Raw genomic sequence first — 23,587 nt, forward strand, 5'->3', positions numbered from 1 at the left:
CGAAAATGGCCGAACAGCCGGTCACCACAGTCCATGTGCTGCAGGATAGAGGGCAGATCCCTCTTGTGGTCTCACTCCTGTCCCGTTCATGCTGTACCTCTAGAAATAGCCTCCATGTTGGAGGGTTTTAACTCCATATGTGAGGAGCTGTCCGACCAAAGGAACTGATGTCGGCATGAGATTTATGCCTATTTTTGCCTCATGTCTCCTTGAGTTGAATCTGTCTGGGTCTGGGGATCAAACACATGTCAATAATGGGCTCTAGCATTCACCTGAACTCACCTGGCAGGAGTTTTTCTAGCCAAAAGTTTTACATATAACAGATAACACAGTGCAACTGATCTGCAACGGATAACAGGCTTACAGTGTGTCCTCAATGTGCACTTTCACAAAATAGTACATTGTGTGGGCAATGTTCAGTACACCATATCCTAAAATGTAACGCGAGTGGGAAGGGAGACTCTACTTATGGATGGAAAATTAGCCAGTGAGCAGAATGGAGGAGAAAGAGAAAACAAAATTGTAAACACTACAGAGGTGACAGTGATTCATACTGTCCAGATCCGAGGATGACCAGCTGCAGGTTTGAACAAACCCATCACCAGCTTAGTGAGTTAGTTGATTAGCTGGTTTTCTGTGTTTGCGGGAGTGCTGAACATTGAAATCATTTCGGTTGGACTGAAAACCTGGCACATGACATTGAAGGATCGACTCCACAGTATTTTGTTGGTGTAGTAACTCAGGGAAAAAATCAATCAACACACAATGACGGGTCTGAAAGCTGCAATCTTTTTGATAAAACTACTGTCTCTACCTACCTCTATAAATGCCTCATGTGAAAAAAAGCCTCATGTGAAGAAGCTACACTCTCATCTGTTGGAGAAACTATCTTCCCATCTGCTCCAGGTTTCTGTCCCCTGTGGCTCTGCCCTGGTCTCTGAATCCTTTAATGAGAAATAAGTCTGTTCCTCAGTGTTTCCTGAAACAAAGTTGTTCTGCAAAGGAAACAAGTGAGATTAATCTCATTCACAGAGAGAAATGGTAAGTGTTGGCAACTCAATTTGAGATTCAATCACTTGTGTTGGTGAAAACGTACAGAACGAACCACAGGACTTGCCGCCGTAGACAATAGTGGACACAACGAGGTGTTTTGTTCTCTGCCGCTGGGACATCATGTTAGGGATTGACAGCCTGTTTGACGCACTGACTTGGCAGAGATTTGCTCTGGAAAACAAATCCAGAAGCAAATGTAACATGCACACTGTAAAGCGTTCAAGCTGGAGCGCACAGATGTAGGTCAGCGAGTGGAGTTTCAGGGTAGATTGTGAAATAAACACAAAGAAGATGATTTTATTTGCAAATTCATCAACAATAACCTGAAGAAATCTGCAACAGTAGCTTTCAAACATCTCTGGTTATCCCTCATCATCCAGCCATCTTCTTATAATTGGACAAGTTCACTCCGGTCTTTAATTAGCTGCACATTTGAGGCAACTTTAAGGATCTGAGAGGGGAGGTTGGCCTTGAAATAAAGGAAGAGAAAAAATGATTAGAGAGGAGAGGAGGAGAGAGAAAGAGAAGGAGGGAGGGAGCAAGCTAGAGAGAGAGAGAGTTTGCTGCAGAGCGAGTGTGATCTCTCATCCAGGAGCCTGTTCCACTCAGGGATATTTGGATTTTTTCTGTCTGGATGCTGTAGCTTCTGGTCGGTCGAGCTCACTCCACCTTGTCCACGTCTGTCCCGGAGGCTGTGCGAGTGTGTGTGTTGTGTTGTGTGTGAGGAACACTGCGTGTCTGGCATGCAGACATGGTCCCCTCGTTACGATCTAGGATTACCGTCTGCCTGGCCATCACCTTGCTTCAGGTGATCGCCATCAGCTGCCAAGAAGATACCAAGAAAGGTGAGCGGCAAACTGAAGTAGGAATGCTCCTCACCTCTGACTGCTCTTCTGTTTTAACACTTTGTGTCATTGAGTTTGAGTTTTTCTGTATTGCCAATGTTAAACAGAAAAGCTCATGTACAGGTTTGATGGCCAAGTCAATGGGGTTGTCCTACTAGATTAGTGGTAATACTGATTGTGTGGGCTTCTGTGTGGAAATAAACAACTTTCCCACACAGGAACATATAATAAGTGACTATTTTGTTCTAATGCACTGCAAAAACTATGTCAGCTTGTTTACAGCTAGTGGCTTTACGTTACATTCACCCTGTTTGTTTCAGGTCCGACTATCAGCAACTTCCTGTCCTACTTCGTCAGAGGCCTGCAAAAGCATTTTACCTAGTCGGTTCTAACAGTTGTGTTTGTTTTTCCCATTACGTTTGTTTTCAATTCACAATTTCTTCTCCTTTTCTCCCGTGGTTTGTTTTTTCACTCTGTGTTTTAGTTTATGAGCAACACCAGGCTGCTGCTGCCTCCTAACAACTGGACCACACTGGCCTTGTGGTTTGGGAACTAAAGGTTAAAATCACACCCACACTGTGGACTAAAAAAGCTGACATTAAATCTTAAAGAGGCACTGCTTTTCCTGCTCACAAATGTGCTGTAACTAATGGTTAGGAATTTGGTCACACACTTTTAAGAGTTTTAGGAGAAATCCTGAACTCAGCTTGAAATCTCTTGGAATTTCTTCTCTATCGGTACCATTTCTAGCAAAATCACGATCTCTAAAATAAAATGCCCCTGTGGATGTGATCCTGGGTCAAAAATACCCCCCCCCCCCGCCCCCCCGAGGCTGCAGTATGGGCTAAAGAGCGTGAAGGGCTGGCGTGGCTATTTCAGTGCGAGGTTGAGGCTGAATGAAGGGGTTCCAAGTGCCATGGCTATAATGACGGGCCTTGTGGATGGGATGGACAAAAGCAGGCCACTAATTTTGGTCAGACTTCAGGCCAGAAAGACACAAGGCACGCCCAAGCCAGAGAGAATGCTGGATATAAAATACTCACTCGCTTCCATCACGTCCACTGGACATTTAACTCATAGATGTATACCTACATTTGAGCTGATACCTAAAGAGGATGACAGAGGGAAGCAGACATGCCAGTGTTGCACATAGACATGACGACAGTGTGGATATGAAGTTTGAAGACACAGATTTTTATACTTTATACTACTTAAGCTAAGGGTTTATATTGTTTTTTGGCCTGAAGGGTCATCTGACAGTTGTTTAGAGAGAGCAAAGAGAGTAAGATACAGATATAGAAAGAAGGGGGCAGAGAGAGAGAAAGAAGGAGAAGAAGTGAGACAGACAACACACTCACAAAGACCCTGCATAGATACAGAGATGGACAGAGGGTGGCAGAGAGAGGGATGAACAGTGAGAACGACAGAAAGAGAATAGATTGGACAGAGAGATACAGAAAACACAATCTGTGTGTGCGGGAGAGACAGAGGGAGAGAGAGATTAGGCTTTACATTGGAGGGACCAACATGGCCAAACTCAAAGGGGCTCAAATTTGTTAAAGATTTGTGTTCCCAAACTAAATAATTCCATTTTAAGACTCAACACTGTTATGAATGAGCGGTTAAGAAGGAAACTGCTGCAGTTTAAGCATTAAGAACCACTGTATATGGTTTAATAATAAACCTGAGGTGAGATGTTTGGGGGGTCTGAGGACCACAAGGCCACAGAGCTGCACTGTACTGTTTCCAGTTCAAACCCTCGGTGAGTCAGCATAATCTGAGCAACAGTCACTTAACACTTTTATCGTCAAATAAAGTCATAATAAAAATATTTCTTTAAATTGCAACACTTAATGTCATAAGGAATACTGTGTTACTCATCACTCCTATCTGTAAAGCTGTATTTAGAGTTGAGCTATATTTAGTTTATCCATGATGGAGGTTGATCACTCAAAATTAGACATTTCGGAGGTGGAAATGGTCAAATCAAATGTTAATGTGAGTGAGAGAAAGTGAGTGAGAGAAAGTGAATGGTTGAGACCTTCAGCTTGGTTTCTCACATGGTGCAGCCTGCAGGTTTCTCCGGGTGTGGCGACTCTGCGCATTCCAAAATAAAGGAAAGCCACAAGCGTTAACCGAGCCCAACGTATAATCCAGCCGCTGTGGTTTCCCTGAAATAACTCCTCTGCCTCTGAAAGCAGGGCCTCCTCTCTCTCAGGGGGAGGCTCCACCACATAATTAGTACTTAGGATGTCGCTAAACTGGATTGAAATCTGCTCACAAACCCCCATAACAGGTGGCCACATTTTCCCTTTTCCTCTTACTGATGGGTGGTGCTTCCTCGCTGCCCCTTTTCTCTTCTTCTTTTCTTTGGTGAGGACTGAGGGGCCTGAGGTGATCGCCATCGCCATACCCTTATTGTGCGGCTATGTGTCAGACAGATAATAATATGACAAAGTACATTCATTTATATTGACTCTATTACTAATTACAATTTTCCACTGAGAAAAACTGTACAATAGCCGTTACTCTGTGCCAAGACAAGCAAATGCTGTTACCTAAACAATGGCCGCAGAGTTGAACCTACAAGCTAGCTATGGCAAGCTAGGCGATGCTAGTTTGTAGTGACAAAGCTAGCTGTAGGTAGCTTGGAATGCTGGCAAAAAAAGAATAACTTTTTGAATAGACTTGCCTTCTTTTGTGCTTCCCTCCCATCTTAACAAAGACAGTAAACAGTGGGTGGGCTTACATTAAACTGTATATGTTGACCCACTTTACATGGTCGTTTAAAAAAAAATATTGTTCTGACCTCGCGTTGACACAACTGTAACCAACTGCAGACATTAGCCTTCATATGTTTCCCACATCCGGCCTTTCGTTTCCTACATTCTGTGACATTTGGACATATGAGAAATGCATTACCCTGAGGATGCACTGCAGGCATGGAGACTCTGGTCTTCCTCCAGGAAGAACAGAGTCTCTTTGCTGTCTCTCAGTTGTCTGTTAGCTGTCATCTCTAAGTGCATTGATTTAGGATGAGAGGAAGTTACGGTTGCTCTGATTACACTTTGTAATCAGAGTTTATGCAGAGCTGGAAAATGTTCACAGCTCTCCTGCTTCTAGGGCAAATCAGATGATATTCTCAAGCTTGTCACTAGATGGCGTAAAGACACAGAATAATGACTGTGTGGTCTGAAGAAGGACCTCCTACAGGACAAATATGACAGATCATGACCCAACACATCCAGAAAAACATCAGGAGTCAAATTTACTCAACAATCCACCAACCATCACAGATACTAGAGCAGCTAAAGAGACAGTCTTCATGCAAACAGTAGTTATAAACAAAGTTCCATTTCCTTTCATTTGAACGCACAACATTCAACATGACAATCCTTATTTGTCAAGCTTTTCTCCAAAGCACTTAACAGGCAAGATCATACCATGCAAGGAGCAGTGAGGGGTTCAGTGTCTTGCTCAATAAAACTTGGACCGGTTGTCTCGTAGCAGCCCGGAATCAAACCAGGAACCTTCCAATCCCTAAGCAAACGCTCCACCATGCCGCCCATTATTGTGTTGTGTGTGAGGACCCCAAACCCCAGAGGGCGATTAACCCCAGAGAGGGCGAGTCATTTCGTTTTTCCAAAGCTTAGAAATTCCTTTTTCCTTTGCTTCCATTGGATCTACAATGACCAACAACCCAAAAATATTCAAATGATTCATGACTCAATTATACTTAGCTGTTGTCAGTGGACCGTGAGTCTTTTAATGTGGGGCTAAAAGTAGACATCTCCACTTAGGAAAAGGGTCCAATGCCTGGGTGTCCACCTGATGCAATCACATGTTTCAGGGTACATTGTACGAACGTCTAATCTCAAGCAAGTCCATCAGGCCCTGTATTATTATTTGGTGAATTGTGGTGGGTAATAATGATTTATTATTGCAGCTGTACCAGCTAAGACTCACTGACGCCAGCTGCTGTTCTTTTTCACAAAGATTCCTGCACAGAAGATGGCAAAGTCTACACCAACAATCAGATATGGAGCCCAGAACTGTGTCGCACCTGTATATGTGATATGGGGACAGTGGTGTGCGCGGACGTGGTGTGTGAGGATCTAGCTGACTGCCAGACCGCAGTGATCCCACGGGGCGAGTGTTGCCCCGTGTGTGTACGCTCGAAAACCGATGCTACAAGCGGTAAAGAGAACAAAGGGTTTCGGACCGCCGTGTTTGTCTTCTTGCACTTCCGAATCCGCATTTGCAGCCTCAGCAGTCTTTCCACATGAGACAGGACTGCTGGTGTTCTTCATCATCTGTCAGCCTGAAGTATTCCTCTTCAGGTTCCATCCTCCATTCATTTATGAAAGGAATACATAGACTTTTTGGCAGATAAGATCACTTATCAACCTGTTGTGTGCAACAAAAGCTCCTCATCCACAACTACACTGTGGACTTGCCACAATGGAAGGTTGATGAAGGTCCTTATTCTCCAAAAAGAAGGCGTATTCCTGGGAGACGGTACTACATTTTTCATCATGTTCGGTAGCACTGCTGTGTTGTTCATCGCACGTCTTTATGATCATGGGAATGTTCACTTTTATTAAAGGAAATTAAGTCTTAAAGAATGTTTGCTGGCATGGATGTTAAGCATGTTAGAGTTGGATGTTTGTAAACTAAATCCAAGCTAGAGATCAGTGGGAGTGATTTGAATGGCTTTGTCGGCTTTTCAACGCTTTAGTTGACAGGAAACAACCCTTGTGATGTCACGAGGGTCAGTTTCTCTGACTTTGCACCGCGTCCTCTACAGCCACAAAAGCCTTCATACAGCTCTTCTCAAGAATTGCGCAACCAGAGTCAACTCCTGATATCAATTTTATTCTGTTCGATGTAGCTACCTGCACAGAAAATGGAAAGGTCTACACCAACAATGAGATGTGGAACCCGGAGGCGTGTCGGGTCTGCGTGTGCGACGCAGGGACGGCGGTGTGTGAGGAGGTGGTGTGCGAACAGCTCGGTGACTGCCAGAAAAGTGTGACCCCGGAGGGCGAGTGTTGCCCCGTGTGCTTGGATACGGCCTCCACAACCAACTCCACCACAGTCCCCAAAATAGGTGTGTGTCTGTAAACTGTCACCAAAGTAGTGTGATTTCATGTCAACTGCTTATGTAGTTTATATAGCTATGTCAATACCTTCATAAAAGAAAGAAATGTACATGTTCAATATGATGTAAAACAATTATTAAAAAACTACTGTAGTGTATTTGAGACAGTTAAGCATTTGGAGTTAAATGAGTTAAATTATTAGGATGTATTGATGGTAATGATGATTATTTTTTTACATTTAAACTTTCCATCTTCCCATTTTTGGTCTAACAATTAATTAAGGCTGTAAGTGAAATAATACTTCTGGCATTAACATGAACATTTGTAAGCATATAAACTTTATGAAGGTAAAAACACAAGCTGATCATTTTGGAGACCTGTAATTTAAAAAGCTTTGTTTCTGTCCTCAGTTGCAGCTGGTGATGAGACAAAGGCGAGCTGCACAGTGGACGGAGACGTCCACCAGCACAACGACATCTGGAAGCCTGAACCCTGCCGAGTGTGCGTCTGTGACAACGGCGTCACCATCTGCGACGAGCCCACTTGTGAGGTCCCACTAAACTGCAAAAAGGTGATCACACGCGAGGGCGAGTGCTGCCCTGTGTGTGAGGACTTCGCCAGTGTCTATGGGAGGATAGGTGAGAAACACACACACACACACAGTTAAAAATGGTCAAAAAAACAATAGATAAGATAAATATTTTTGTTTTCTATGACATACATGCCAAATGAGTCAATATTTATGAATTACACAATTATTTAAAATGTTTCAATACACTCACAATAAACTAAAATCTTTTTCTCATTTTTACCCCAAAGATATGATGGGCTTGAAGGTAGGATTAATGTTGACATAGAATTTTTTATCATTAATAATGTTATTATCCAATCACAAATATCGTCTGTTGATCATTTCACATTATTAATATAATTGTATTCCATTAATAGGGACAGAAAGGTGAGCCAGGAGACATTCCTTATGTGAGTAATTTAACCTTTTATAAGCCATTGAAGTCTGCATTCAATCCAACATTTCTTGACTTGCTTTTTGTTTTTCCTTTGGGCATCAAAAGGTTTTGAAATATCAAATGATTATAATAAAGTCTAAATCTTTTTTCTCTCAGGTGGTGGGGCTTCCAGGCCCTAATGGACCCATGGTGTGTTACTTACTTTTATCTCTTTTTGCTTTGTCTTTATTTGTGGGATAACATGCATTAAGACAAATGGTCAGATAACAGAGAAACATGCTTCATAACGATCCTTCTCATTATTTCCTCTATGCATCCTTTTTGACACTAGAGGGCGCTAAACCTTTTTGTATTTCTGACTTTGTTTCGCAAGTTGTCACATTATGTGTGAGTTGTACGGTAAAATACAGCAAATCTTGTTCTTGAAGATGATAATTTATGGCATTTGGTGTATTCATTTTGATATTTATGGTGATGTTTCAGGGTCCTCCGGGATCGCAGGGACACACAGGTCCCAGAGGCTTTAAGGGCAGACGGGTACGTCCTAACCCATTTTCATCCCATCTCATATCTGGTTTTGGCTATATACGAATTTGCTACACATGTCATCATCTGAATTGCAGGGAGTCGGAGGGCCGCAAGGATTTGACGGGGAACCAGGAGTGCCAGGGAATCCAGGAAAGCCAGGACTCCCAGGCCAGCCCTCAGCCCCTGGGGTTAGCCGCCCTTTGTCATCCCGTTCTCTTGATACATGAACAACTACATTTATCCAAATTATAAAATATGACAAAACTAACATGTGATGATGATTTTGTTTTCCATTCAGGGCCACTTTGCTTCACAAATGCAATCTGGTTTTAATGAGAAGTCTAGCTTTGCTGGGATGGTGCAAGCATCAAGGGTGAGTACTGTAGACATCAACTACATTGATCAAACATAGTATAATATACAGTATACACATATATAAGATGTTTGTTGTGATGGTCAGTGCTGAAGTGTCCATGTTACAGGGTGAATCAGGACCGCGAGGACATCCAGGGCAGGCTGGACCAGAAGTAAGACTGAGAGACTTAGTTTGAACTTGGATTGAACCTGGATTTACAAATTTAATGGTGAATTGACATTAGAACCCTTTTTTGTTAGGGACCCACTGGTGGTCAGGGAATTCCAGGAGATGTAGGAGAACCGGGACAAATGGTGGGAACATCTTTGATTCTCATTCATATATTTAAGTGATTCTGTTATTAACAAGAGTCATGATATTAGAATGAGTCGGACTCAACTGTCACTGATGCTTGCTTATATTTGCAGGGTGAACCGGGTCATCGAGGACCGGAAGGACCAACAGGAAAACCAGGAGCAGATGTAAGTCAAAAGTCTATTTCCAATGCATCGTTGTGTCCTCTAATTGTATTTTATCATTCAGGTTAAAATGTGAAGTTGATAAATATTGTTGTTAATTATAGTTTCAGAATCACATTGTTGCTGTTTTGTTTTTTGCATAGGGAGAAGCTGGACTGTCGGGAGCGGCAGGAGAACAAGGATATCCTGGATCTGTGGTGAGCACCTTCCAAGACTCAAGATAAAACTAAACCTATATTAGTTCCATTATTCTTAATTACATTCAGGACAAAGTATCTCTCTACCTCCGGGAGGCAGACACAAAGGGACAATAATGGAGATTCACAGGGAATAAAACGTATAATTTGTAAGGAAAAGATTGATAAATACGGATTAAAAAGCAAAAACTGCAGCTCTGAGGAAAAACTTTAAAAAGCTTCAACACAGAGTGACCATGCAGTGGTGCTCAGGTGACATTACAGCAGCAGGACTTGAGTTTAACCTGCACATACTGGATATGTAGGATAGGACTTTTGGACTAAAGGTGATGGGTGGGATTGCTTGTTTTCCACAGGGAGGAAGAGGATTCCCAGGACTACCGGGTCTCCCAGGTCTGAAAGGTCACAAGGTAAGAACATGCACTTTTTGATATCTAGTAATCCATGTCTGCAGTATGCGTATGAGTGTGTGTCTGTGTTTTAATTTCAATCTGTCCAACAGGGCCATGCCGGCCTTTTTGGCCCTAGAGGCGAGAATGGAGCAGTCGGAAACAAGGTAAGACTACGGCGCCAAAGGTTGCCAAAGTGGTGCAATTGGTGGGACATCATTTGATTTCTCCCCTCTAACAATCACTAATGTGCGTCTGCTTGTGTACCACAGGGTGTGTCTGGCACTCACGGGAGCATGGGTCCTCCTGGTCCACCGGTAAGCAAAAACCTCAATAAACGGAAAAGCGGATTTCCGTCTTCTCTCTTTTCAAATTTCATTCACAGATACTGAGCCACTCTTCTGTTTCAGGGCCCAGTTGGAATGTTGGGAGAACGAGGCAGAGGGGGACCCAGTGGTCCTGGGGTAAGAACAAGAAAACACTTCATGCATTTGAAAATGATTGAATGAATTTGAAGTTAGAAATAGCTTTGTAGGATTTGGACACGTCTCTCTTTCTCTTTCTGGTTTAGGGAAAACGTGGACTACCCGGTCATGTTGGCAAACCAGGCCCTATGGTGAGCATTAAAGACTGTACATGCCATAAGGATCCATGTCCGCTACATGGATCCCTGTCAGAATTCCAACCTCTAGGAATGTTGAGATGAAACTGAAGTTATTGGATTAGTTTAAAAAGACATTTGTGCCGTTATTTGTTACTTGTAGCTAGCCAGCAGAACTCTCAACAGATTACCACTCGAACTGAGAAGAATATTGACTGCATGTATTATTAAAGAACATTTCTTTCCATGACAGGGGCCTATTGGAATTTCCGGTATGCCAGGATTTCCTGGTAATTTAGGAATGAAGGTGGGGCTTTTCATGATTGTTCTATTTTGTCGCCCAATTTGACACCCAAGTCCTTTAACTTTACCTAAATGTCTTGAAAGTCATTGCCAAGTTCTAGATTTCTACTTCAAAGCGAGTTGGACTTTAGCACCACTGTAGCTGACTTTGTGTTCTGGTGCAGGGCGAACCAGGACCGACAGGAGTCAGAGGGAGCATCGGACATCAGGGACCCAGGGGAGACTCTGGACATGGAGGACCAGCCGGGCCAACAGGACTGCAGGTGTGCTATTAGAAACAGGTCGCCTGATGGGAGACCAGAATAATTAAACTGATCATTTTGTTAGTTAACTGGGAAGGTTTGTACACTTTTCAGGAATATTCAGTATAACCACCTCTAATGACCTCATTGTTATTATTATTAATTGCTGGTTAACAGGGAGCCTCAGGGCCTGATGGAGCTCCAGGTTCCCGCGGCCAATCTGTAAGTTTAACTGCATGATTTAGACACATTTTTACTTTTCTGCGTATTAGTGGCAATTTTGAAATGTTTGTTTATTCTCCTTAACAGGGACTGGCAGGTGTCCAGGGTCCAGCAGGCCTGCAGGGCCCCTCTGGTAACCCTGGTCCACAAGGAACTACAGGATTGGATGGACCAAAGGGCCAACTGGTATGGTTTCTCTATTTATCTTTTGTTTTACTTTAATAGAATCATTTTGTTATATTATGATATCATGGCCTCCTCTCTATTTGTTTATCTCAGGCTGTGAATATCGGTGGATGATTTTCATTTATATCTACAGGGTGATGCTGGATTTGCTGGATTCAAAGGAGATCTTGGACATAAGGGAGAGCGAGTAAGACTACATGATGTTTACCTGCATGAGTAATAAAGACTTGATAAGTAATAAAGATTTGAAAACGATACATTTAGGTGATGAGCTGATTGTTTGCTGTGTCATTTTAGGGTGAGGGAGGTACTCACGGTTCATTAGGCCCAATGGGAGAGGAGGGAAAAAGGGGACCCCGAGGTGATGCTGGGTCACTTGGACCTCCAGGATCTCCAGGCGAGACAGTGAGTTGGCGAAAATAAGCTTTTATTGCTTACTGCTTACTGCTTTGCAAGTTATTTGTATGTGATTGAATGTGTATTCTAGGGTGCTCCAGGAAATAGAGGTTTCCCCGGTGGAGATGGTTTACCAGGACAAAAGGTCAGCTGAATGCTCATCAAAATACATAATTTGAGAGAGTTGATGACTTCACTGGAATTGAATGTTTGATGTTTGGTCAACCAGGGAGCCCTAGGTGAAAGAGGGCCACCAGGGTCAAGTGGTTCCAAAGGTTTAGGTGGAGATGTTGGACGCAACGGAGAGGCCGGTTTAACGGGAGCTCGGGTGAGTCAGAAACGCCAACAAATTCCATCTTCACATAAAGTGTTTTTTCTCTGAAATGGCAAATACGCCAAAGTCAAAAATTCACATGTGAGGATCAATAGCTGAAGTTGTTTTGTAATTGCGCTGCACCTTTCTTCACAGGGTCTGACTGGACTGATTGGCATGCAGGGAGCAGAAGGAAAGCAAGGGCCAGTGGTAATAACAAGAACTTTATCCCTCTACAATGTAGTCAAAGTATCAAAGTATAGATTACAGCGTGTATTTATGGTGTGGTGGCACATATTTACACTTCATTCTTTATGTCCAGGGTTCAGCAGGAGAGGATGGGAAACAAGGTCCAGGTGGTTCTACTGGAACCAGGGGATTAGCTGGGCCCATGGGTCTTCCAGGACCAAAAGGCTTTGCTGTCAGTATGACTCTTTATTACTTCTGTCTTTCCTATAAAATGTTGCGTTTATTATCCTTGATTAAGTATAACAAGTATTCCAGATGATGATCTCTGTGCTGGTGTATCTGCTTGTTTCTAGGGAGATCCTGGAAAGATTGGAGAGGCTGGCAGTCTTGGGCCACCAGGTCAAAGGGTAGGTTATTTATTTACTTTACCAGGGAATTACATGATCTGTTTAAATCACTAAGTGTTCAAATATACTAATAAGCTGCTTTCTTTCAGGGAGTGAATGGAAAAGATGGAGAGGAGGGCGCAGCCGGTCCACCAGGCCCTGCTGTAAGCATCTTCTTCTCTTCAGATAACTGCTGTAAATGACTCTAATAAAGTTATGTTGACATCATGTTTTATTCAATTTGCATCTTTCCAGGGTCTTGCAGGGAAGAGAGGAGAGCAGGGACCCCAGGGACTCCATGGATTCCAGGTACACTGTATCTAGTGACTGTAATTATATTAGTTCACATTTCAGTGCTGGAGAACATCAGCGTACCACTTTCTCCACTCACTGCCGTCAGAATCCCCACATTTAGAAAGGAAATAGTGTTTATAATTGCATTGTGAACTCCAGCTGGCCTCTCAATCTGTTCAGGCCCATTATTTTGAATTTGCTTTGGAATAAAACCTGGTGTTGTTGTTTTTCAGGGTTTACCTGGACTGCCAGGTTCACCAGGAGAGCCAGGAAAACCAGGTGCCGAGGTATGTAACCCTTAACAAACAAAGCACTGTTTATTGAGGTAGAGCTTCCGCTTGAGAACCGAAAAGGACGCCGGTTCGAGTCCCTGCCGAGGTGCCCCTGAGCAAGGCACCGAACCCTCAATTGCTCCCCCCTCTGGGAAGGGTGGTAAATGTAATGTAAGTCGCTTTGGATAAAAGCGTCTGCCAAAATGATCGTAATGTAATGTTATTGGTAATGAAGTCAAAAAGTCAAATATGCTGACTTTGACTTTGTTTTCTTCAGGGTCTTGCTGGAGAGGTTGGAGCTGCCGGTGGTACAGGTTCAAGGGTGAGTCCACTTAGAACCTTCAGTGAAGGCTGCAGGACTGTGTTAACATCTATTTTTTAAAGTTGTGTGTAAGAAACCTTCCATTTCTTATTGTATTGCTGTACTTAACTGTTGTACTTCTTCTCACACTGCCCGTTTCCTCAGGGAGAAAGAGGCCCTCCAGGAGAGAGAGGTGAAATCGGACCTAACGGACTGCAGGGACCAAAAGGTGGCCCAGGAGCACCTGGATCAGATGGACCAAAGGTATAAGAAGTATAATGGTTGAGTTTATGTACAAACATATGACAGAATTTGTAGATTCAACAATGGTTTTAATTCATTTGCATGTTCATTAATCCTGAGGGTATCAGTAGGCTTTGCACTAACAGCCTTGTTTCTTTCAGCGATTCCTTGGTACTAATGGTTCTTTTGCATGCATACTTTAGGGTAGTCTTGGATCAAAGGGTACTGTTGGAGAGCCAGGAGCTCTGGGACTACAGGGTATGCCAGGAGAGAGAGGCATCCCAGGACCTTCTGGGCCAAAGGGAGATGCAGTAAGTCATAGCACCAATGTACATAAAACTGATCTGCAATAAATAAACAAAAGTGATAAACAAAGTTAGATTGCCTTTACAGTATATCTCCAAATATGTATGACTCCTAGCTGAATGATAAAAGTGTGCGTCTTTGGACAGGGTTCTCTTGGTGAGAGTGGACTTGAGGGTAAAGCCGGCGCTGACGGTGCACGGGTGAGTCTCAACCTAATCTGTTTTTTGAATGTAAAGTATGTACAAGTATGTACACATACACACCTGTGTGTTTTATGGTGAGGGTCACAAGAGGAACAGACATATTTTTAGACAGCATTTCCCTCGAAGCTTAATCCTGTGTATCAGTGATCATTTCATGTATTTTTGTAATTTTATCAATAGGGACTTTCTGGTCCCGTTGGACCTCCTGGCTCTGCTGGACTCCATGGGGAGAAGGTAAGATTGACTGAGGTTTTAATTACTATCTTACTGAGAAAATGGTTGGTCAAGATATATCTGGAAGATAATACTCAGCTTGTCTTTGTCTTGAAAAGGAAAAATGAATTGCTGACATTGAGGTCACTGCTGCTTTATTTCAGGGTGAATCTGGCCTCCCAGGACCTGCAGGTCGCCGAGGGTCAAGAGGAATAGCTGTCAGTATTATTGCATATGGTAACATTGTTGGATTGTCCTTCCTTTTCTCTTTTAAACTATGTGTGTGATGATGTTTCACAGGGTTCTCGCGGTGATCTTGGTCCCACTGGTGCTGTTGGATTCCCTGGAACTTCTGTAAGTGGCCTCTCAGTCATCTAACATGGCAATTATGCCCAACAAATACAAGGAAAAATGTTTGTGTTTGAGGCTGAGAGGCATAATTAAAAATAGAGCATCTTCGTAATCCTCCGCAGGGCCCTGATGGACAGCCTGGGGTCAAAGGTGAAACAGGTGATCTCGGCCAGAAGGGAGAGGCAGGAGCATCCGGACCGCAGGGGATGGCTGGAAAAACTGGAGGAAAGGTACGTATCCGAAACGTGACTGTCACAACACAATCACCAACTATCTGATTGAATAACCACACCATGACTGTATGTGTGTGTTTCCAGGGTCCTGACGGTGTGACTGGATTAAAGGGCGGCAGAGGCACACAGGGTCAAACTGTAAGTTACTGTGTATATAAGTTACACAAGATACACAGTATTTTGAGTTGTAGTAGTGTTAGTAGTAGCACTAGGGGTATACTCACTGTGTGTGTGTCTTTGTGTGTGTGTGTTTCACAGGGCTCCCCTGGTTTTCCTGGCTTGCCTGGAGGGATTGGACCCCACGGCTCTGCTGTGAGTTCATCTGTTCCATCATCAAAAACGTTTTTTCTGATTATTAATAAAGTCAAACAGTCTGAAATGAAAAAATCAGTTTGTAGTTCAACCTGTCAAGCACCGGTGTAACTAAAGTGTAACTGGCCGTCATTGATGATTCATGATTTTCAGCAGTCTAGTTGCCTGGATTCCCGGTCCATTATCAAGTTCTGTGTCATTAACACATTAATCGACCGTAGAATTCTGTGATCAACCAATCAGAAGTGCAGAGAGCCGTATAAGAATTTATATTAAGAGGTCATTTGTCTACGTCAGGGTTCTGTTGGAGCTGATGGTCCCATAGGTACTCCAGGAAAGCAAGGACCAGCAGGAATCCGAGGAGAGAATGGAGCCACCGGGCGACAAGGAGAGAGCGGACATGCGGGCCCACAGGGCACCCCTGGAGATAAGGGAGACTCTGGAGAGGACGGTCCACCAGTAAGATGAGAGGTCACTAAAGATGCTGTCATTTCCAACGGCCTTAAACAAAGAGCCTGACACTTTTCATTCTCTCTCAGGGTCCTGATGGGCCTCCAGGACCTGCTGGTCTCGCAGGGCAGCGAGGTGTTGTGGGCCAACCTGGATTAAGAGGAGAGAGAGGCATGCAGGGACTCCCGGGTCCTGGTGTATGTATCTAACATCTCATCTAATATCAGGAATAAAGTTTCCTCTCAAATTCACTCTTCTCTGTTTCTCTCTCTTTGTTTCTCAGGGTCAACCGGGAAAACCCGGCGCTGCTGGAGTTCAGGGCGTCAAAGGGCCCTCTGGTGGAGGCGGTCTACCAGGAGCCATGGGGCCAAGAGGGGACGCCGGTCCAGAGGTTTGTCCTGTGAAATTCAGTCCTTATTATACTTTTCTCTTCTGCCTTTCACATGGGAAGTTAATTGTGGGACTATCGGTGTTCCTTCAGGGTATCACTGGAGAGGATGGGTCACCTGGTAAGGACGGACTTCTAGGAGAAAGGGTAAGATCAAACACATGACTCCTGCCTTACATTTTAGATTTGTCCTAAATGTTCATGGCTCATAGTTGGTGGACCAGATGTGTAACTCCACAATGTGTGTGAGTACTGATTAGTGGCACGTCTGTGTTTCCAGGGAGAGAGAGGTAACCCTGGCATAGAGGGATTGGCTGGTGGTCCAGGATCTCCAGGTACTGAAGGCCCAGTGGGAATGACAGGAAGTCCAGGAGAAAGAGGCGAGAATGTGAGTTCAACCACGGTGAAATATACAGGACAGAGGAATAAGTCGTTTCATGTCGGTTATTGTTCTTGATGCCTCTGTGATTATTTTGACTTAAGGGGGCTAAAGGACCTCTGGGACCCCTCGGACCACCTGGAGTACGAGGCAAAGCGGTAAGAATGAACTCACAATTTTTCACCTCCAAAATTTCAACCATTTTTGCTCGATGTGCTGCATTTCAGTAAGACTTTCTGAAATTAAATCTGAAACTCAGGGACCTCAAGGGCCACAGGGAGAGAAGGGAGTTTTAGGAGAACAAGGCGAGAGGGGCCAGAAAGGACACAGAGGATTCACTGGGCTTCATGGTTTGCCAGGAATAACAGTAAGCAACACTAATACACCTCGAATGAACGTGAATCTAGAGTATCTCGGTTAGCGAAGATGTTCTGATATCACAATGTATCAGAGGATGAAATCTCTTGTTTTTATTCCTTTCAGGGTACCACAGGTGACGTTGGATTTAGAGGTATTGTTGGACCAGCTGGACAGAGGGTGAGCGCCGATCAATCAGTGGAACTAATTAATTACTCGAGGGAGTTTGACGAACTTCCTTCAAGACAGAAACAAATGCTATTGTATGTTATCATTTTACTTTCTTAATCTGTTATCATCTTGCATAACCACATAGGGACCACCAGGGGTGGTGGGACCTTCAGGGAAGGAAGGAAAAATCGGCCAGCCTGGACCGATGGGTTCTCCTGGAACCAGAGGGACCAGTGGAGACTTGGGTGTGCAGGTGACAGAACATTACATTTATGTGTTCTTTATTTACATAATCTAATTCCGAAGAAATAGATGTTAATCCCCTGGGGTCAGGGGGTCAAGGGGTCAGGGAGTGTCCTCAAAACTGGACATTAGCACTTCCATCAGATGTTGATGAAAAGCGATTTTTTGGATGGGCAGAGTGTTAATTTTGAGCTTTTCTTTACTAGGGTCCACCTGGAGAACCTGGACCCCCCGGCCGCCCAGGTCCCCCCGGACATGCTTCTGCAGCTGTGGACGACCTGTTCGCTGTACCATTTGATTACGACCCTAACATGGCCGCACCAGAAGTTATAGAATATGTCGAAGATGAAGGTGCAGCCGATCCTCCTCCTCCCCTTCCGGATATGAACAAAGATGAGGCTCTTCCCAATAATGGCTCGGCCGTCCTGCGCGCCGACACCGGGGTCCAAGCCACGCTGAAGACCCTCAGCGGACATCTGCAGAACCTCCGCAGTCCTGACGGCAGCATGATGAACCCTGCAAGAACCTGCCAGGACATCAAGCAGTGTTACCCAATGAAAAAGAGCGGTGAGTGTTTGGACTTTTCAGCCCAATATCAGAGGGAACGAGGGAGAGATCCTTCCCACTAACATTTAATGGGTTCCCTATGTACATATATGCATTTGTATATGATTTTAGGTGAATACTGGCTCGATCCCAACCGTGGAAGCACAAAAGATGCCATCAAGGTGTTTTGTAACATGGAAACTGGCGAAACCTGCGTCTCTGCCAATCCAGCCAGCATTCCCAGGAAAACATGGTGGACCCAATCCAGCCCCACCGCCAACAAACCTGTCTGGTTCGGAGCCAATATAAACAGCGGAACAAGAGTAAGCCACTGTCATTTGTATTGAATGTACAGTTAGGAGTTGACAAATCATTCTGGTTGTTGTAATCACGTCAAATCAATTTCAGTTCAGCTATGGAAATAAGGAGGAGCAGCCCAACGCCGTGGCGGTCCAGCTGAAGCTGCTGCAGGTTTTGTCCAAAGAGTCACATCAGAGCATCACCTACCACTGCAGGAACAGCGTGGCTTACAAAGACGCCAAGAACAGCACCATGAAGAAAGCTCTTGTTCTGAAAGGCTTCAACGGACAGGAAATGAGAGCGCAGGGCAACAACCGTCTGCGATACACTGTCGTTGAGGACGGCTGCTCAGTAAGTGAACACAACACAACAAACCAGTGATGGAAGAACACAATAAGTAATTATTGAAAAAACACAGTTTAATTTGTTAAAATAAAAACAAACTATAAAGATGAAAGTAAGGAAGGAAGTGTAAGGAAGTCATACTGAGGTTTTTTCTTTCCCAGGTATCAAATGGCGAGTGGGCCAGGACAGTGATCGAGTACAGGACTCAAACGTCGGCCAGGCTGCCCATCGTGGACTTGGCCCCCATGGACATTGGAGGGGCCGATCAGGAGTTCGGCCTGGACATCGGACCCGTGTGCTTCTCTTAAAACGCAAAGCCCCAAAGATGGACGGAAGGCGGTCAGAAACAGCCCTGCTAGAGGAGCGACATCGTCACCTGGGTTTGACCAAATATGGATTATTGACTCCTTACGATCAATGATTAAATCAGATAAGCAGAATCCGTTTTGTTTGTAAAGAGTCTGGGTGCTGCTACAGGCTGTGCCAGAAGATACTGATGCAATTTGTCCATCTTGTCAATAAATCCAAAATCTGATTGGCACAAGTACTCAATAAGGAAATGGTGCGTGAGTGATACGTGATAAGTAGGTGGATAATCCGAAATCCAAATAAGTATAAAGTGAGATTGAGAAGGCTTGGAAACAGCACAATGGAAATGTTTAATGATTTTTAGTATCTTTGTTCAGCTTTTATTAGTAGATTTCCAGAGGTGTTGAACAAAGACATTGAAACTCGTTAATTTTTCAATCAAGGAAGGAGTTTAATATGACATCGACTTTAGTTTTAATGTTTTATGGAATTAAAAAATAATGAAAAACATGCTTGAACCTAAATTATTAAGTTTTGTGCAGGAACTCATTTACTCAAAAGAAAAGCTTTTTATCTTTATCTTTTTATCTCCTTTCATTACTTCAGCTGTAAATGCAACATACAACTGTAAATTGCCAATTATTTGTTTATTGTTGACGATTTGATGTGGAATAAAACACTAAACCCTGCATTGAAATGCAGGTTTGACATAATTTGTTTGCATAGAAGTTTGAGTTGCGTAATAGAGCTTTGAGGTTCCCAAACTAACCACTAGAGGGAGACAGCACAGAACCATGCAGTGTTGAATATTTATTGATTTTCTTGGTGAAATATTATTCCCATATTACTGTGAGATTAATTAAGACATGTACATTTAAAGTGTTACAATGTGATCATTTGAATAATTTTGTCTTTAAATTATAAATTCATCTTATTATTAAAAGTCTTCGAATTTAGCAATTTTTTTTATTAACCAATAAAATTCTCGCCTTATTCCTCATGAAAATTCATTTTAATGTTAGGGGCAAACACAGGAGCCCTGATTGGCCAAGAAAGGCTCTTCATTACTTCATTAAACTTCAATCAATCAATTTTAACAGCACCAGATTAATTATAATTAAATTATTATATTATATGATGTATTTATACGTTTTTAAAGGAAAATCTTGAATTGAATCTCTTTCAGGTGAAACAACAGCTTATGAACAAATCCACATTCTATGTGGATCAGCATAGAAAATTAGCAGCATTATTTCTTTTTTGGCTTGATCCTTTCCTATACTGGTCCCATCTCTGTTCCCAGACATCACAGCTGCAAAAGCCCTTCAGTAATTCAGTGTGTGAGGTAAAAACCAGCAACACCCTACAAACGTTCAGCAATGTTCCTGTGTTAATGTTTAATGCTGCAGGTGATGTAACATGTCAGTTGCCCACCGATTAATCAACCTCTTTATTTCCTTCGAAACAAACCTGACTGCCAGTGCTTTTCCACCGCATTTTTGTGTGTGTGTGTGTGTGTGTGTGTGTGTGTGTGTGTGTGTGTGTGTGTGTGTGTGTGTGTGTGTGTGTGTGTGTGTGTGTGTGTGTGTGTGTGTGTGTGTGTGTGTGTGTGTGTGTGTGTGTGGTGTGTTGGTCCATGCACGAGGGGTGTGTGTGAGTGGTGTGAAAGAGAGAGAATAAAGAGCGGTAGAGAGGTAGAAAGAAGGCGTCCTTACAGGAAGGAGAAGAGCCAAAGTTCAGGCAGCACATGTTTCTGGGTTGACCTCTCCTCTCTGTTGACGGTGAAAGACATGACACTCTCTCCGTTTCCTGCCGCTCTGCCTCTGTACACATCTGGTGTGGTGGACATTTTTAGCCAGGGCGGCTATTTTCATTTTGCTTCAGGGAGAATTCTGGGGGAACAGAGCAGCAGTAAAGCCATTTTTTAAGAATCTAAGCTGTACACCTGTTTGAGATTTGGGTTTGAAACCTTTAATTTCCAATATAGCGTGTGATTAAATCTATCTGTCTATCTAAATCTATTTGTTTGTTGTATTGTGCGATATCAGTTACTAATGCACACTTTAGCTACGCATCATTTCATGGAACCCCTTTGAAGGCCTTTGACGGACCCGTATTAGTCTATTGATATGTGCAGACTGCTTTAATTAGCCTCCTGTCCTGCTCATCTCAGAGAGGAAGTGCCCATCCAAGCTTCCTGAGGAAAAATACCACCCAGCCGCTAAACTTACCTTCTTTTTGGAAAAATCCCTCTACATGCACAAATCTGTACGTGCAGACTTTTTGATTGCTGTTTATTCTGCATCCACAGCAGCTGCACTCTGTCATGACTTGGCAGCGACGCCCTGATTCTTGAGGGTGGGGGGGCGTAGGGGTGGGGGCTCTTCGCCATGGCCCCTTGTGTTTCATGAAGAAGCCTCCGTGAGCTTTCCCAGCTTTCCCAGCTACACCTTTTCCTTCCTGTGCACCCTCCAACCCCAACCCAACCTGCCACATCACCGCCCCAGCCCCCCCCCCCCCCCTGAAACTCTTAAAGGACACTGGGAAAGGATCCATCCACTGACCTGCATTCCCACCGTGTCTTCATTTTCCAAGTTTAATTAAATAGGAGGATTTATTTGTTATGCTTCATCTGTCCACTAGTTGTCCCTGTTGAGTATTCCTGCCTTGTTTTCCTTTCCTGCTCCTCACCTGGTCCTCATTAGTCAATCAGCACCTTGATTCCTGTCGCCAGGTCAAGCTGCTTTCAAACCAAATCCAGCCTTCTTATTCCTACCTGGATTTTATGTTATATGTGTAAAGAAATATGGATTTTCAGCAGCGAAACTTCCGAAAAATTGGAAATCAATGTGTTGTGCCCAATCTAGAGAAGTGAAAATACCTCCCACCTCGTCCTACATACACACACACACACACACACACACACACACACACACACACACACACGCACAAACCTAATCCCTTCCTCCACTGGCTGAGGTCGTATAGCTGATCGAAAAGGAAATGAGCCGCTTTAACATCCCACCTTTTCCCAGATCCTGGGAGGAGCTCTCGCTTGGCGGTGGGAAAGAGAACAATGGCAGGAAACTGGGAGAGGAGCGAGGGAGTTCCTGTTGGCGGGATGATGCCCGAAGACGAGAGAGCAGACACACCTCACTTGAGTGGATACTGGCTCACCGCCCTGCACAGTAGGAACTGGGCTCTTTAAAAACTGCATCAAGCTTATTGTTTGAGATGTTTTGAAGGGTTTTCGGGTCCAAACGTTTGCTGGGAAACATCTTAGATATGTGGGCTCTAGTCTTGACAAATATATAAACACAGAAATCGTGTTACCTTTGACCACCTTTGACCAACAAAGAAAATACTCTCTGTAGTACAAGATGGACAAACTACACCAATGATTGGTTACTAACCCTGATTAAGGATTTTAATTAGTTCTGTACCCACCTAGCTTCTAATCTGGCTCCTTCTCAGGTTTAAGAGATCATTCTTTCTTGGGCTCAGAACTTATCAATCAACCTTCTATGAAACAATATGGAAGCTACAGAAGTCATAACAGCTATTGCACAGTATTTCTTAAAAGGGGGGTGGGGTGCCGCGTTCTTTCAGGGGTCGCAGATTTCCTAGCTACGCCCCTGGCTTGTGTGCTGGAAGTGAACTCTCTAAACGATGCGGTCACCCTGGATCGTGTCGTTCCCCAGAAGTGTTTTCACCGGGGAAGTTGGGGGCGACCAACCAACGTGTCGACGACTGACATCACTTTGTGACAGGAGCCGCTCAGATACATAGTGACCCCGCGTTGTTTCAGAAAAAGGGCAGCGTGTCGAGCGAGGCCAACTTCCTTCTTCCACCCATGCTCGGGTCACATCTATACGGCCGGGCCACATCGCTCACCCTAACCCCTGTACGCCCTCCACGCCCTCCAGTCCAGCCAAGAACTCATTCCATTGTTCTCAAGAGTGCAGACATCCCCGTGCTTAAGTGTCCAGATCGGGCCATGAGCCTCCCGTCAGCTGCCAGATGTGTTTTTCGCCGTGGTGAATGTGAACATACACTGGAAAAGCATCGTTTTGTGAATATGGATAAGCCACAATTCCCTCCGCTTAGATGATGCCTCTGAAATGGAATGAATGGAATGACAGGAATGGCTGGAAATTGATGTGTATTGTTTCAAGTTTGACCTCCCCTTCTCCTGTTGTCTTGGCTGAGGGAGAGAAGAGATTTATGTCAGTGGGACACACATGTCAGTGTACAGTATAATGTATAGATTAGGCAGGTTTTATATTTATGTACAGTTACTGTCCATAATGTTGGGCAAAGGGCCCTCCTGCAAGGCACCAGAATTGGAACAAGTAATCAAATCCTGTATTCACACTAATGTTCTTTTATCATGGAGAAAACTCTATTTTGAGAGAAAGCTTTGTTTATTGTTTACTGTATGTTAGCAGTCAAATGTACTCAAACATTAAAAATAGGAGTTCATATGTGACCATCAGTGTTAACTTGTTAAAACTGTACTATGATTACTGAAGAAACAAACATTTTCACACCCCAAAAATTGTATTGGTGGTCCAATTTTGGCGATTTTCCTATTTCCCTGGAAAGGTTCCTACTCCC

General features: G+C 43.8%; 1 protein-coding gene across 1 annotated transcript; it reads left to right on the forward strand.

The window, feature by feature from the left end:
• Positions 1 to 1,623: 1,623 nt before the first annotated feature.
• LOC143002421 (uncharacterized) lies at positions 1,624 to 19,963 on the forward strand. Its single transcript, XM_076152509.1, has 55 exons — positions 1,624 to 1,898; positions 6,790 to 7,008; positions 7,411 to 7,638; positions 7,820 to 7,836; positions 7,949 to 7,981; positions 8,125 to 8,157; positions 8,452 to 8,505; positions 8,592 to 8,684; positions 8,795 to 8,869; positions 8,979 to 9,023; positions 9,112 to 9,165; positions 9,280 to 9,333; positions 9,474 to 9,527; positions 9,884 to 9,937; positions 10,030 to 10,083; positions 10,189 to 10,233; positions 10,327 to 10,380; positions 10,488 to 10,532; positions 10,771 to 10,824; positions 10,985 to 11,083; positions 11,240 to 11,284; positions 11,372 to 11,470; positions 11,604 to 11,657; positions 11,768 to 11,875; positions 11,958 to 12,011; positions 12,096 to 12,194; positions 12,336 to 12,389; positions 12,502 to 12,600; positions 12,722 to 12,775; positions 12,865 to 12,918; positions 13,010 to 13,063; positions 13,282 to 13,335; positions 13,598 to 13,642; positions 13,787 to 13,885; positions 14,068 to 14,175; positions 14,317 to 14,370; positions 14,554 to 14,607; positions 14,751 to 14,804; positions 14,887 to 14,940; positions 15,060 to 15,167; positions 15,255 to 15,308; positions 15,429 to 15,482; positions 15,780 to 15,941; positions 16,022 to 16,129; positions 16,216 to 16,323; positions 16,414 to 16,467; positions 16,601 to 16,708; positions 16,804 to 16,857; positions 16,959 to 17,066; positions 17,183 to 17,236; positions 17,373 to 17,480; positions 17,677 to 18,037; positions 18,149 to 18,339; positions 18,425 to 18,667; positions 18,823 to 19,963. The coding sequence occupies exons 1-55, from the start codon at positions 1,805 to 1,807 to the stop codon at positions 18,967 to 18,969; spliced, it is 4,776 nt and encodes a 1,591-aa protein (XP_076008624.1). The 5' UTR covers positions 1,624 to 1,804; the 3' UTR covers positions 18,970 to 19,963.
• The last annotated feature ends 3,624 nt before the right edge of the window (positions 19,964 to 23,587 follow it).

The sequence above is a fragment of the Genypterus blacodes genome, unplaced genomic scaffold (genome assembly GCF_046128005.1).
Source record: "Genypterus blacodes isolate CSIRO-AG114 ecotype Tasmania unplaced genomic scaffold, CSIRO-AGI_Gbla_v1 ptg000056l_1, whole genome shotgun sequence".
Lineage (NCBI taxonomy): Eukaryota > Metazoa > Chordata > Actinopteri > Ophidiiformes > Ophidiidae > Genypterus > Genypterus blacodes.